At 44.2% G+C, this 16,246-nt stretch overlaps 1 protein-coding gene across 5 annotated transcripts in view; it reads right to left on the reverse strand.

Annotated features, from left to right (window-relative positions):
• TBC1D30 (TBC1 domain family member 30) overlaps positions 1 to 16,246 on the reverse strand; it is a 44,720-nt gene that overhangs the window by 13,985 nt on the left and 14,489 nt on the right. For 2 of the 5 annotated variants that reach the window (XM_079994152.1, XM_079994151.1), the window contains exons 1-7: positions 14,445 to 14,680; positions 11,786 to 11,847; positions 11,271 to 11,336; positions 9,978 to 10,103; positions 4,862 to 5,047; positions 4,073 to 4,241; positions 2,562 to 2,730 (exon numbers count right to left, since the gene is read on the reverse strand). In XM_079994152.1, the coding sequence (XP_079850278.1) occupies positions 2,562 to 2,730; positions 4,073 to 4,241; positions 4,862 to 5,047; positions 9,978 to 10,103; positions 11,271 to 11,336; positions 11,786 to 11,847; positions 14,445 to 14,622 (956 nt within the window). In that variant the 5' untranslated portion in view covers positions 14,623 to 14,680. Of the gene's footprint in view, positions 1 to 2,561; positions 2,731 to 4,072; positions 4,242 to 4,861; positions 5,048 to 9,977; positions 10,104 to 11,270; positions 11,337 to 11,785; positions 11,848 to 14,209; positions 14,229 to 14,444; positions 14,681 to 16,246 lie in introns of those variants that run through there. The other 3 variants (XM_079994149.1, XM_079994150.1, XM_079994153.1) reach the window with 2 other exon arrangements.

The raw sequence follows: 16,246 nt of genomic DNA on the forward strand, positions 1-16,246 counted from the left end.
CTGCTCAGTGTTTATTCTTGAGTCTTAACAATATATGTCAAGCTGGAGAAGTAGCCTTTGGCTTGGATTCTGAGTTGCCCATCCTTGAAAAGAAGGGCTCCTTCCTTGTATAGAAGGAAGTCTAATCCAGTATCCAGCAGAGGTTCTAACAACTGTAAGGGGAAGTCAGAGAGCAATGTTCACAGCTTTCCCCTTCCTTCTAGGTAAAAGTAAAGGGACCCCTGACCGTCTAGTTGCGGACGACTCTGGGGTTGCAGCGCTCATCTCGCTTTACAGGCCGAGGGAGCCTCCATAACTGAGTGGAGGTATGAACCCATATTTCTCAGCAACAAGCCCAATGCTCTGGTTCCCAGAATATAAGGCAGAATAATGGATAATTCATTTCCTGCACTGTGTACAGCTTCCAGGTCATGTGGCCAGCATGACTAAGCCACTTCTGGCGAACAAGAGCAGCACACGGAAACGTTGTTTACCTTCCCACCGGTGCAGTACCTATCTATCTACTTGCACTTTGTGCTTTTGAACTGCTAGGTTGGCAGGAGCTGGGACCAAGCAATTGGAGCTCACCCCGTCGCGGGGATTCAAACCGCTGACCTTCTGATCGGCAAGCCCTAGGCTCAGTGGTTTAAACTACAGTGCCACTCACGTCCCCTCTCTTCTACAGCCCTCCATAAACCTCCCACACCATTCTTGATCCTTTCAGAGCAGACTTTCAGGGGTGCACTGTTAAATCACCAAGAATTGCCTACCCTACCCTAGCAACAGGAATATCTCATGAGCAAATTCTGCTCATGAGACATAAAATAAAATCTAATTGTTCTTCGAAAGACGAAGTCAAAATGAAAACTGTCTGCCTATTATGGAAAAATTTTAAATCATGATTAGTGTTAATTGCATTTAGAAAGTAGCACTTAATTAGTTTTTTGTCTTATTTCAGGGACAACTTTTGCATCTAAACTGGCTCTTCAGGAAAGCAAAATATGTGGGCATCAGAAGAGGAGATCAGAAGCAATAATGCAATCCAGCAAAACATTTTTCAGCTGAACTAGCAGGCTTCTGCTTGCAATTACCCTTGAAGTCAATGACAAAAACTTGTTCACAAAAGGACTGGGTCTTTTTGTTTTGAATGTAACTAACTGGGAAAAGAAATAAGTTGTTCCAAGTATTATTATTATTATTTAAAGCATAAATCTGAATTTATGTGTCTTAGTACTTTATTTCATAAAGCTTTTTCAAGTTCTTCACAAGAGATGGAAATGATTCCTAAAGCCCTTGCTATTAGCTTTTTTAATCAACTGTTCTTGACAGCCACTAGAATATTTGTTAGAACTTGTCCCAAAATAAACACACTTCTTTTTTTAAAAACAATCCTTTGAATGATAATTAGTTTATTCAATTACCAGGGTGTTTCTTAGACTTTCAATAAGGGCTGCAAACACTCTGGGTGGAATTCAATTAACTCCCTTGTACTCAACAAAAGGGCTTTTGATCCAGCAGACACCTCTGCTAATGGAAGAGGAGGGGAAGGAACTGTTGCCGAGTCCCCCTTGCTTCTTCTGCAGGGTCCCTCAAATCTCTGGAGCTGATTTTGGGGAGAAGGACACCAAGAGTTGCATTTGAGGGAGGGGAACCTGGCAAATAGTGAGCACCCCTCCTCCTCAGTTAGAGGGCGCCTCTCCTGGACAAAAAGCCTGTGTAAATTTTGTGGGTTGGATCCAGGCCGCCTTTTGTGGACAGGAATCCTCCCTCTATGCAAGGCTTCTGATTCAACACAAGGCTCCCTCCCACCCCGCCAAACAGTGTCGGAAGTAGTGCTGGTTGCAACTATCAAAGATACCTCTCCACTGGCTGCAGCAAAGTCTGGATCCAACCCCATAATATTCCCATTAAAGGTACCCCTGGCCATTAGGTCCAGTCACGGATGACTCTGGGGTTGCACGCTCATCTCACTTTACTGGCCGAGGGAGCCGGCGTTTGTCTGCAGACAGTTTTTCCAGGTCATGTGGCCAGCATGACAAAGCTGCTTCTAGCGAACCAGAGCAGCGCACGGAAACGCCGTTTACCTTTCCGCCGGAGTGGTACCTATTTATCTAATTGCACTTGATGTGCTTTCGAACTGCTAGGTGAGCAGGAGCTGGGACCGAACAACGGGAGCTCACCTCGTCGCGGGGTTTCAAACCACTGACCTTCCGATCGGCAAGCCCTAGGCTCTGTGGTTTAGACCACAGTGCCACCCGCGTCCCTATCACTTACTTACTGGGAAGCAAAAGCGAGGAGAGTGCTCTTGCACTCAAACCCATTAAGGAGGGCGATTCAACTTCTGGGATATGTTTTAGGAGCAATGTCAGCTGCTGCCTCACCACCACCAACCCACAAAACAACTGAACTGTATGTAACATAGCTGCATCGCAAAGCACGCTATATGGGTTAACTGGGATGGAGAAGGAAAAAAGAATGGGCATCATTGTCAGAACTTCAATACCATTTCATATAGTACTTCCAACCCTCCAAACAACTATTCAGTATCATTTCCTTTAGGTATAGGCTGAAAGTATACTTACTCTCCCAGCTTTGCCCAAATAGCCAGCGCTACTCTCAGTATAATTTCCGACCCTTCGAAGAACACAGAATCCCAGATTTTTAGAACTGTATGGTTAGGAAGGCATGTAGCGAACAGGGTCAGGAACCACTGCATAGTGAAGACGTTCGTGAGTGGGGGTTCGTAACCGCCTGAAACAGAAGAAAACAGAACAGATCCACAGCTATTCCCTGAAAGTGTTTATCTTAACACAACCCATAAGGAAGAAAAATACAGAATTGCAGTAACAACAAATGATTCCATTCCATTCATTTTTCGGTTTGCCATAGATCCAAGGAAGCCAAACACAATTGATAATATGCTAGTAACATTCCTCTGTGGAACTGCTCAGCTTTTACTAATGTCGGAATCTGGTAGGATTTTTACCCTCAAGCCTTCTGAATTGGTATCATAAACTGAACAGCGGTGTGGGAGGTGATTGGATCGGGAGTGTAACAATAAACTCTGTTACACTTGCATTTCTACTTCCATCAACCCATCTCTTCCTCTCTTTTACATAAAAAGAACCCTGCTTCATCTGACCAAAGTCTAGCATCCTGTTCTCACAGTGGCCAACCAGATGCTTATGGGAAGCCTGCAAGCAACGCCCGAATACAACAAGTAAGTGGGATAAGGTATCAGTATTTGCATGTCAAACCCCGTAGTATCCCAATTTTCAATGAAATGCTTTGTCCAATTGCCCAGCACTCTCTTAGCATCTTTTAACTCTGCAGTGGTGATCAAGTATTTATTGAACTTTCTTATGCTGCTTTTCAAGACAATAAGTCTTTCTGAAGCAGTTCACACCCATAATTTAGCATTTAAGAAAAAATACAGGAGATATCTTTAAAATGTAAATTAACACAGCAGCAAAGAACAGATTCTCTCTCAAACCAGTAACCCCAAGTGGAACAGTTATTAATATTTTCACTATGATCATGTTTGCTATTTTTTTAAAAATCTGATACAAAAAAATATATGTGATAATCATCTGAGGTCCTTCGTCCATGAGAGACCCAGAGCATGGCAGCACAAGAAAGGGCCTTTTCTGTGGTGGCTCCCCACATGTAAAATGCTCTCTTTGGGGAGGCTCCCCGGGCACCTTCATTACATATCACTATGCGCCAGGCAAAAACTTCTCTCTTTAACCAGACTTTTGGCTGATTAACATTCTACGTCATTTTAAATGTGTTTGTCGGGGGAACGTTATTGGTTTTGTTTTGTTCTTGTTTTCATTATGTATTTTGTGTCCTCGTTATGTATTTTTATGTTGTGGACCACCTTCAGATGAAGGACAGGTATACAAATTTAATAAATAATAATATTAATTAGTTTCACCTCAAACATTTGTTAAGTTTTAAACAGGCTAATATATTTCTTAGCCTCGTAATCAGATGCGTTCTAAATGCTCCCAGAGCAAAGAAATGTTATAAGAGCAAAGAAACAGAAAACTAACAAAGAAAACAATTGGAAGGCATCTGTGCAGGCATCTACCTCCATTTTCCCTGTTGGCAGCTCTTTGAAGAGTATCCAAATGCTGTGACAGCTCAGGAAGTTTCATTCTCAGGAGGTCTCGGAACACGGCCATGTCGACAGATAGAGCTCGGAGGTTATTGACAAAATAGCTGTCAGGCAGCACTTTATCAATTAAGTAAATCATAATCTGAAAACAAAGCAGAAAAGGCTAGCAGCTAGTAAGGGTCCTGCGGAATCACTGTGTTTGAATACAAATTATTTCCATGCAATTCTCTATCTATTTGTATTGAAGGTAAAGGTAAAGGGAAGCAGGTGGTGCTGTGGTCTAAACCACTGAGCCTCTTGGGCTTGCCGATCAGAAGGTCGGTGGTTCGAATCCCTGTGATGGGGTGAGCTCCTGTTGCTCTGTCCCAGCTCCTGCCAACTTAGCAGTTTGAAAGCACACCCAAAAGTGCAAGTAGATAAATAGGTACCACTGCAGCAGAAAGGTAAACGGCGCTTCTGTGCACTCTGGTTTTCCGTCACAGTATTCCATTGCGCCAAAAGTGGTTTAGTCATGCTGGTCACATGACCCGGAAAACTGTCTGTGGACAAATGCTGGCTACCTCGGCCTGAAAGCGAGATGTGTGCCGCAACCCCATAGTCGCCTTTGACTGGACTTAACTCAAAATCCCCTTCATTCCTGTGTAACAAACACCCACACCCATACCCTGCTTCGGGGGACTTTATCCCCACTGCCAAACTATTCTGATAGGAAAAATTCAAAATATGGGTAAAAACAACACCTTGCTCAGTAGCGTGACTCACTTTTAAAGCATCTCCCTCGTTGCCTTCCATTACTTCAAGAATGAGGGCTGCCAGAATGTTAAAGCCTTGACAATATCCTACAGATTTGTTCCACCTGGCGTAAGCCAGCAAAACACGTTTTAATACCACTCTGTCTTGCTCTGCCTCCTGGCCACAGTAAGAACTGCATCCAGTTCGATGAAGATCCTAAAGAAAGTGGGGGGGGGGGGGAGAACAGGGAATAAGGTCTCAGCAGAAGCTCCCTTTAGGGCTTTTACATTGTTAAATTCAAGCACACACTATAATGTCAGCCCTGTTTTTATTTCCAAAATTAAATTGACTTTGCACGATGGAACGGAATCTGCAAATGTCCAATTTAGTAGATTCAATATCCACACCCTTTATCTACTGACACGCTCAAGGAGGCTAACTGAATAAGCAATTACCACCGGTCAATATAAAATAGCAACAAAATAATCATTGTGCAGAAAGTGGATTATTTCTTAAATGGAAAATTAGAAACACCTTTTCTGCTGTCAGCAGTTAATATCGTACTGGGCAGAAGCAACAGCAATATAAAGCTTGCTACTTACTTAATCTTTTGTCTCCTAGTTCCCAAGTTAACATGCTGGTATATTGGAATAAATACCATCCTGGGGGTGAAGGCAACAGGCAGCAGCATTCTGAAGCTAACATTCGTAACAAAATTTTAAGAAATTAAGACATCCCTGGGACAGAAGGCAATGCGCTTTCTAGCCATATTGAAACAAACACTGAACAGGTGCATTTTATCAGGCAAGCTGTAAATTTTAACATCCAAAGGAAGGTTTCAGATAGCTTGCAAAGTCCCATCTGTCTCTTTAAAAGCGTGCCTTTAAATCAAACAAAGGCTTATAAAAGAGCAGAATGAAAATCGGAGTGAAGTGGATGATGTTAAGCGGCAATTCAAAACGTTAAACTACTGCAATTTTAAAAGTTCACTATTTGAATGAAATGCAGAAAACTCAAATTACAGAATTTGTTTTTTTCTGGAACCAGCGGAGAAGTTCCAGTGAGCATGTACAGTGCACTAGTCTCCATGCGCATGAGCGCACAAGTTATGCCGTGCATTTAACTAAGTTCTACTCAGTGCAAACCCACTAAAATTAAGTGAGCCATGGCCAATAAACTCAGTGGGTTTACTCGGAGTATGACAAACATTAGATATGACAACCCCACATCTTAAGAAGACACTGTTTATCTTTTAAAAGCAACATGTAAAATTCTAGAAAAATATGTGGACTTGCACTATATAACTGCATGACCGGAATAACTTCTGCTTGAATAACAGGGCTTCCCTGCGATTCATCTTGGTCTGTGCTCTCTGTGGGAGAACCTCTACAAAAGACATAGGGGTGCACAGAGGAGGAAAGGGGGGAATATTCTGTTGTGCCTTAGTGTGAATTCCACCCTATATGCTCATTTTGGTCATTGTCATTTTTCCTTTGTTACACTGTACCTCGGGTTACATACGCTTCAGGTTACATACGCCTCAGGTTACAGACTCCGCTAACCCAGAAATAGTACCTCAGGTTAAGAACATTGCTTCAGGATGAGAACAGAAATCGTGCTCCGGCGGCACAGCAGCAGCAGGAGGCCCCATTAGCTAAAGTAGTGCTTCAGGTTAAGAACAGTTTCAGGTTAAGAACGGACCTCCGGAACGAATTAAGTACTTAACCCGACGTACCACTGTACATAGGAATTGACCGTTGGGTCACTCAACTGCCTCCCTCCCCACTGTTATTTTACACTGCAGGGGTGTGCTAACTGTTGTTTAGAACCCAAATTTTGGTTTGTGTGCCAAACATACAGGCAAACTTTGGTTTCCACTTTGTGCTTCTCCCCCGCCCCCAGCCTCTTCCCCAAGAGCCTCTAGATACTATTCCAAACTGCTTATTGCTGCTGAAGAAATACCTTCTCACCACTGATTGGCGACCACAAGGCGGTGGTATAAGCAAGGACTTCACTGCTTAGAATCCTTTAGGTTACTCAATGCATAATCAACTCACACAGCACATTCTTCCATTTTATTTCATTCTGCCCAGGAGCCCTTCCCTCTCTTGATTTTTATTGGTGCGCCCTATTGCTAGGACCTTGAATGTGCATAAAGCATATATCGCTTCCTTTCTTTTTAATTAGCAATGATTTTCCCTCACCTCCAATTGCACATTTCCTCATGCCATCTTGTATTCATGCTGTTCACGAGAATTGCACCCCCTTATAATATTTAATACATAATCTATTAATTGCTAATTAGTGCTTTGGTATCTTTGTCTTCTGGAACCAGTGGGCTTGACTCAGAACCTGTCAGTCGAAAGACACCTGAAGGGAGATCTTTAGAGAGCACTGTCACCAGCCTTATCTGCTGCCCTTACACTAAGGAAATCTGGAGAGTGAACATGATTCTCTCTCCACTACCATTTTTAGCTTCACAATAACCTTGCGTGGTTGGAAAGGCTGAGACATAGTGACTGGCACAAGGTTAGCCAATGAACTTCATGGATGAGTAGAAATTTGAGCCTGGGTCTCCTCGGACCTGGTCCAATACTCTAACCAAGGGTGGGCAATCTGTGGCCCTTCAAATGTTGCTAGACTTCAACTCCCATCAGCGCCAGACAGCCATGGATGATGGGAGCTGTAGTCCAACAAGATCTGTAGAGTTGCAGGTTACTTTTGTCACTACACCAACTCTTTCTTCATATTTGTTAAGGCAGGATCAGATGCTGGCACGATCAGATGTTGATGTTTTTATTCATTGCAATAGCTTGTTTTCAATGTCAGTTATACTCAGACTTGTTGAAATTAATGGACAAAACTAAATTAGTTCCATTAATTTCATGGGTCTATTTTGAATAAAACTTAGTTGGATGCAACCCTGTTCCATTTTATATAAGTAGATTAATAAGAAATACAGTTATCAGAACACAGAAATTGGGCAGGGGGAGAGAGAGACACAAACACACTTCTTTGTTTCCCAAGAGTTACATTGTATTGGCGGTTATAGACCATTAGTAAGCAAGAGACAAAACAGTTATGTTATTAATTTTTAACGTGGCCCTGTACAAATAAGCTCTATAATTTATACCTACCAATTAGGATCAGTATTTTCATACAGAACATTCAGAAATTTGTATAACCTTACCAAGATCCACCGGGATAGCTCAATTGGTAGAGTATGATACTCTAAACTCAAGGCTGTGGGTTCGAGCCCCACATTGGACAAAAAGATTCCTGCATTGCAGGGGTTGGACTAGATGATCCTTGGGGTCCCTTCCAACTCTAGAATTCTATTATTCCTATTACAAAGCTTGGCTGTAGTTCTCATCAAGGTGGTTTATTTCTACCTGTTCCCACTCTGGGCTATACCACCTCAAATTGCATTTTGGGGCTTACATAATGGAATTCTCATCCTGCGCATAGAAAACTAAAGTGTCTTGGAGAAAGGTTCGTGCCTGACCTCTTATATTCTTCCACATCAAGTTTCCCCTGCAGTTTGAATGATCCAGGCCAAACACAAGTTTGCCAACTCATAGAGAACAAAGACTTAGGCATAGTTGTTGTGGCGTTAGCCCTCCTAGGTGTGTGACATCATACTGGGTTCATAAGGAAAGGGTTAACTAATTGTAAAATGACTAACCAATGGGAACCCAAGGGGAGGAGTTAGAGTTAGAGTTAGGGTGGTTGGGAAGTCAGTCTGGAGTTAGAAGAGACAGAGAGGATAAGACTGTGGGTTGGGCTAGTCTGAAGTGAGAGAGTTTGTTAAGAGTCAGTCAAACAGTCGAGATAATCAGTCAGAAGGTACAGTGGAACCTCGGGTTACATACGCTTCAGGTTACAGACTCCGCTAACCCAGAAATAGTACCTCAGGTTAAGAACTTTGCTTCAGGATGAGAACAGAAATTGTGCTCCGGCAGCGAGGCAGCAGCTGGAGGCCCCATTAGCTAAAGTGGTGCTTCAGGTTAAGAACAGTTTCAGGTTAAGAACGGACCTCCAGAACGAATTAAGTACTTAACCCGAGGTACCACTGTATTAGGAAGGTATAGGCCAGTAAAGAAACTAAAGTTAAGAAACTGACAGGAATATTATCTGAGAAACCATGAACTTGTTAATGCTTATAAAATGAACTTGTTTATTTGGTTCAATTTTAACAACTGTCTGGACTCAGTGTTTTACCCAAGAGTAACGGGTTGGTGGCAGCGGGGAAGCGAGCACAGTGGTGGCACAGGGATCAATAGACCGTTAAACATCCCGGGACCCTGTGTGATCGCCACAGTTGTAGATTGTTCACTGTGGTAATTTTTATTTTATTGCATTTAAACCCCACCTTTAGGAGCTCGAGGTGGCATACATTCCTCATTTGATTCCCCCCAACAACAACCCTGTGAGGTAGGTTAGGCTGAGAGGTAGCGACTGATCCTAGGCCACCCAGTAAGCTTAATGGCCGAGAGGGGATTTCAACCTTGGCCTCCCAGTTCATAGCCCAACGATTTAATCACTACACCACACTGTCTCCTGTAATGTGGAATTCATACCAAGGGCTACCTGATACATGAAGCAATTCTACATTCACTTCATGCTGCGGTATATTTAAGAGGTCAGGGGTCAGGTAGATAATATGAGAAGCTTCCTTGAACAACATCATGGTAGGGAGTAGTTCACACATGATAATAGGCTACTTTGCATGTGGGAGGTGGCCTTGAAATTTGGAACTGACAAAACTAAGACAAGCATATTTCTAGAAATACACTGGGGGGGGGGATAATTTGCCAGTGAGCATAATAATTCAAAAAGTAATGCTAATAAAGGAGTATTTTAGGACCAATCTTTATTCTGAGCTCCCTTTTGCCATTTTGGAGGCTTCCATGGTAAACAGAACCTGCTTTTGGAAGTGGTGAACAACTCGGTCTTATTTTTAAAAGTTTAGCAGGTCATTATTCCATTAATCTTCCTAGCTGTTACCAGTTCCCATTGATCTATTTGAACAATGGGCAAAGAAATAACTTCCTTGCACGTTGATAATATAAACGTAACTTTCAAGAAAACAAGCAGAGACATATACAGCCGTGAAGAATAAACTAATTAAAATTGCTTAAAGTACCTTTACAATCTGAATACCCATGGAATCATCGTCGGGATTGCTTCTGTCATTGAAAGTGAAGCGCATTGTTTTATCCCAGTCAATTGCTATGCTCCTTAAGTAATGATCTGCCAAGGTGAGCCAGACCTTAAATAATGAAAAATAAAAAATTTATTATTTATACCCCACGCCCAAAAGAGATTCCCCACCCCACAAAATAATTGCGAGTCATCCCTCCTTTAAATAGTTTATAAATATGTAAAGCTAATCAACAAGTTCATATCAGTCTGAAGCACTATGCAAACAAGCTTTCAAACAGTAGCATAGCAAGACAGGAGCAGGCTGTCCTGGGCACTGCAGGCGACCGCATGGCGTCACTGGGGGTGAGCATTGGAGGGCGGCACTGGAGCTTCAGGGCGGCACGGGAGTTGGTTGGCAGTACTGGTGATGCAGTTCAGCAACTTTGGGCGTTCTTATATTAAAAAAAGCTCTGCCCCAGGCAGTTGCTAAGGTGCTGCTTTCAAAGTTATTGGACCAACACCTGAACAGTGAGTGCAATCCTTTTAGTTATACAAAATCACTGCATCTCTGCAGACTGCATATTATTTCATGGTAGCAAGTCAAAGGCACAGCTCACCTATATATTGCATAACATACCATGCTCATATGAGCAATTCTCTCCCACAACGCAGACGTAGGAAGAAGATTGGGAAATCGTGTTTTTTACACAGTGCATGCAGCAGAATATACAATGGTATAGGGTTGGATCCACACTTACTCATGCTAAGAACAGATTCGCTTAAATCAACGGGGCTTAGCTTAGTCCTGACTAACTTAAGCTACATTGATTTCAATGGGTATAATCTAAGCATTACTAAGTCTGGCCCTGTTCCATAGGATGTAAAGTTGGGCCAGGAATTGGCTTTACTTGCTGAGCAGCAGCCTGAAGGAGAAGAAGGCAGAGTGACTCCACTCCTTTTACATGCAGTATCTCTTCACAAAGGATCTGGCCTAATTCAGCTATCAGTCACCAGAAACTGAGATAACTTCACCAGTGCCAAGCTTGAGTACTGGCACAAAGTTATGAGCACTGGCACAAAGATTGGGTTTCTTTTTTTCTTTTTCTTTTTTTAATTTCCACTAGAAACTTCAGATGAAGTTTCTAGTGTCACTTAGGTCACTAGTTTCTTAGGTCACTAAAGAAAACCTCTATGTTCATTCTTAAATCTAGAAGGAACATGTAGATGTTTATCCAGAAATGAAAGTTATGCTCATTGAAATCCACAGGACACAGAAGGTTAGAGCTTTCCTCACCTTTCTCCTCCACTCCTTTGGTATTCCTGTTGGCAGCCTAGCCACTGCTTTGAGAGCATCGTGCCACTAAAAAATAACCACTGAGACAGATTATTCCAGTTCAGAAACATAACTGGGCATGCAACACAATTTAATATATTTACCATGAACTTAAGTACCAAGTATTTTAATACCCGGTTACCCAATTAGACATGATCAACATGGAGAGGAAAAACTAATCTGCTGCTTAATTATTCATTCATATTCTAGAAATTACAAAAATAATAATAATGCAATGGACTTTAATCCTTTTAGCTTCTTAGCCATATAGAACGATCTGCTGTCACAGAAAAGGAAACTGTTGAGGTATCAAAACACCACTAGTAACAAGCACATTTGCAACAGAAGTGATTACTGTATAGGCTCATTTGGATAACACTCCCACTTCACAGGCCAGTGCAAATTTTAAATAAATATCTGTCCATGCATTCAGAAGACCTTTTGTGACTTATAGATGAATAAAAATAATAAATTACCTGCTGAAAGCCATTCTGACCTAAAGATGGCTCAAGTGTAAATTTCAACTTGGTGTCAACTCCTATGCAGTAAAATAAAAACCAAAGAAACCAGTTACTAAAATATTGGTTTAGGGATTAAAGAAGAAAATTATCAGATAACCATAAACATGTGAATGTCCCCAAATATCTAAATCAATGTATGGTAATGATACAATTTTTCACATACAAAACTGGGTATTCACTCTGGGTCAGAGACAACTCTAGAGAACAGGTAAAAACACATTACGCAAAAATAGGTGAGTACAGCACCTACACATGGAGGGAAACACCTTGGGTTCAACAGAGCATTCCTCCCCCACCCCCAGCCCCACTTTGCCATTAACAATGAGGACCCTAGGACAGTTTGGCAATCAAGATGTCTGTGTTTAGCTCCCTTATTCACAGGAGCTAATGAAACTTGACAGAGCAGAAGGGAGGGCAGGATAGGAAGGTGAGAAGACGAAGAGCCACAGCTCTGAAGCATAGCATCTGCTTTGCATGCAGTAGGTACCGTGTTCAATCTGCAGCCTTCTCCAAGTAGTGCCATTAAAAATATATCCAAATTTCATAAAACAAAGTAGATATTTAGATACGCATTTTCATCCAAATCAGCCATGTACAGTGCGATTCCATACACGTTACTCAAAAGAAACTTTCATCAAGTTCAACGGAGCTTACTCCATTAAGTGGATATAAAACTGCACCCGTAGCTTTTAAAAAATGGGGAGACATATAATTAGGATAATTAAACTTTGAAAAATCTCACAAATACCTTTAGTAATCTACATTTACAATACTGACATCCAAAGAAATTTCCGATCTTTCACAATTAGCTTTCCTTTTGTATCCAGTTGTAGCCAAAATATAATTAACAAATTAGCTACATATTTATCCACTTCCAAGGAATCATACGGATCATAGTGAATTGTTTCATGCCCTTTCTTCATTGAAGTCTGATTTGTCAAACTCGCCTTAAGGACAATAGACCATCTGCTTTTATGCAGTCCTTGTGCAAGAAGAAATTAGTTTCGTGCACAAGCTGTGCAATTCTTTTCTTTTTTTAAGAAAAGCTGCATAATATGTATGCACATTATAAAGGGCTCTTTCCCCACATGGTAGAGTGCTGCTGTCCAAAGCTAAGGTGCTGAAATGTCATCTGATGGTCTAACAACAAACTCGTGACACCTTAGACATGGGGAAATATAAAAAGACTGCAACTTTTGGAAATACTGGCTTTGCTTCTGTTACAAGACAATTACTAAGAAATGAAAGGGTGGCCAGACACGACAACTTCTCAAATCAATCACACAACCATTCCTTCTAAATTTCAAACAACTATATTGAATTAGGAAAGAAATAGTGTTGCACGCACCAGCTACTTCAGTATAATATAACCAAAGGAGCCCTAAAGCTTTAGCAGTCTTTCCAATACAGGCCCTACAAGTGAGGTCATCACTACTAGGGAATTTGTTTGCATTTGATGCAAGGTTGTAGACGCATCTGCCTTAAGCTCCTTGTACCTTCGTGTGTCTTCGCTTCAGCCAGGCAACAAAGTTGGGTTTGTCGGAATATTGAGATTTTAATTTCCAAGAATAATTAAATCGCTGCTTTCAGCAGCCCTGTCCTGCCTGCCATGCTTCCAAGCTCAGTTGGTTAGAGCAGGGTGCTGATAATGCCAAGGTTGCAGGTTCAAGCCCAGTATGGGACAGCTGCATATTCCTGCATTTCAGGGAGTTCGACTAGAAAATCATCAGGGTCTCTTCCAACTCTACAGTTCTGTGATTCTATATAAATATACACACGAGAGAGAGGATTAGTCGTCTTCTTCTATCTGTCGGTATTGGATGCCTCTCGGATACCTCCCGAGGTTGTCGATACTCCCCATTCTAGTTATTTCTCCATACCCCAAAGAACCACAGATGGCTGGGCATCAGGGCACTTCGCCCTCAGCCATTCTTCTGCATCGCCATAGCCTGGTCTTCAAAGTGCAGGATAGGTACTCCAGGCATATACCTAAGAATTGCCTCCAGAACAAAGACTGTGCTAAAGTGTCACGTGTGCTGGAGTCAGGTGGAAAAACAGATGGAGCGAAGGGACGCTCTACCCTTCCACCAACCCGATGTCCTGGCTCACAGGACATTCACAGGGGACCTCTCTGGGCTGGACGGCTCTACACCTTGAAGCGCCCCCCATCCTTCCGAGATGCCCCGACGAGATCCCCTGCTAGGCTGCCTCGCAGCTTCCGAGGCGCAGCTGCCGATGCCAGGCCCGGAGGAGCTCTCCTCAAGCCGCAGCCAGCCGCGCTCCCCGCCCAAGGCGGCGCCAGAGCCTCGCCCTCCGGGCCGAGGGGACGCCGGCGCTCCGGGGCCTCCCCAGCCAGCCCGAAAGCCCATTGCTTCCTACCCGAGGGCTCCATCTGCGCCCCTCCGGCATCTCCTCGCACGCAGCTCCGTGTCGCCAGTGGCCGCCCCCCCCCCTTCCCCTTCCCCCAGCAGCTTAAGCGATTAAAGCCTGCCCGGGTTAAGCCCGGCTCCGAGGCCTCGCCGCATGCCCTCCTCCCCGCGGCGGCCGCTTTTTCAAACAAAGGCGGGAAAAGCGAGGGCCTGCAGGGCGCGCCAAACAAGCAGGCAGCCCTTACCCGGCTCCAAGGTGCAGAGGAGACGAGGCGCCGTGCGCGAGATGCAGCTGCGCTTCTTCAAGACGTTGCTGAGGATAGTGCCCACCCCGCCGCCGCCCCCGCCGCCCCCGCCGGTGCTCTGGCGCTTGAGGCAGCGTCCCCCCCGGCGCAGCGAGCTCGCCAGCCTGTCCTGCCTCATGGCTGGCCCCGGGCCGCAGACCAACCATCCGCCGCGCTCGCCTCAGCTCAGCAGCCGGCGGGGCGCGCGCGGCTGGGCTGCAGGTGCAGCGCGCGGTGACGCAATGCCCGGGCCTGCCGGGGCGCCCGAGGGGAGAGCCTTAAACGCGCCAGGCGGCGAGCAGGGCCAGGCATGGGGGAGGCATGATGGCGGGGCCGGAGGAGGAGGGCGCCGCGGGGGCGAGAGGCGGCCGGCGCGCTTCCCTCCCGGCTGGAGGGGGCATCTGCAGTGCAGAGAAGAAGGCAAAGGCGAGGCGAGGGAGAAGGGAGAGAAAGGGCTGCTCCCGCCCACAAGCGCAGCAGCAGCATCACGGGCGGGGGGGGGGGGGGAGCCGAGCGGCGGTTCCTCCTCCGGCACCGCCTGCTAGCAAGCAGCTCGGGTTAAAAATAAACGCGAGTCGGAAGGGATGCCAGCAGCATCTATAGAGCGTCTTTAAAAATATATATATATAAAAAGCTGACGACGACACTAAGGCAGGCTGCAATCCGTCCGGTTTGTACAGCCTGTCCTGAGGGAGCTGCAGAAGAGTGGTGGGCATCTGCTTAGGCACCCACAACAACAAGGAGTGCCAACTTGAATAAATACAGGCAGGGGGGCAGGTGAGCCCTGACCCACATAATCACCTGATGCAGCAAATGCACACCATAATAATAAAATATTTCAGGCGGCGGCCCCCCAAATGATGAGCATTGCCATTCAAATGGTGTGCATTGGCTCCTATGACAACGTGCCTCTCCCATTGTTGATTAAGATGAGCTGTGCTTTTCTTTGCAGCATCCTTAAAAACATTGAAATGGGGGGGGGGGGGGGCACTTCCAGTTTAGGTTTCAGTCTAATTGCTGAACATAAGGCGGCTTGTGTTACCCCCTTTTCACAGAAGGCACCATATGTGCCACAATGGGATGGAATACGTTATAGCAGAAGTCTCTTTTCACCTATTATATGCAGACGAAATCTATAGAAAAGAGAAATTCAAAGTTCTCAGGGTCTTTCCATCTGCACCTCCCCCTCTTTTCCCTCTTTCACGATTCCATCCTCTGTGCTAGTGAACCATATCGGCATCTATTTTCAATATTAAATTATATTTGCGGCAGTAACGTGTAATAACTGAAGGAATGTCGGACACATTCAAGAGTCACTTTAAGGTCAAGACTTCTGCCAGAGCTGAAGCAGAAAACCTTGGGCTGCACTGCATACCCACCTCACTGTTTGATATGCATATGTACATTATTTTCCTTTCAGAAACAATACAAAGCTCAGCGCAGTTGGATTTACCAAGGACCAGAAGGATTTGCACCATAATGAACTCGCAACATTCCTGCTTGCAGCAGCCTGACAACTTATTGCACAGAACTAGAAAAATCTGGACCATCTACACCTCACAGTAGAGAAAAATGGTATGGACAATAGCCCTGATATGTTGATTAAACATATGAATGCATTAGATAACACCCAGGACTCAGGCAATTTTACTGAAATATGACATCCATTTATATCATTTTCTATTGATAACACAGAAACCTGGCATACATATACATATGCAGGTGGCGCTGTGGGTTAAAGCCTCAGCGCCTAGGGCTTGCCG

The sequence above is a fragment of the Podarcis cretensis genome, assembly GCF_951804945.1.
Source record: "Podarcis cretensis genome assembly, chromosome: 10".
NCBI lineage: Eukaryota > Metazoa > Chordata > Lepidosauria > Squamata > Lacertidae > Podarcis > Podarcis cretensis.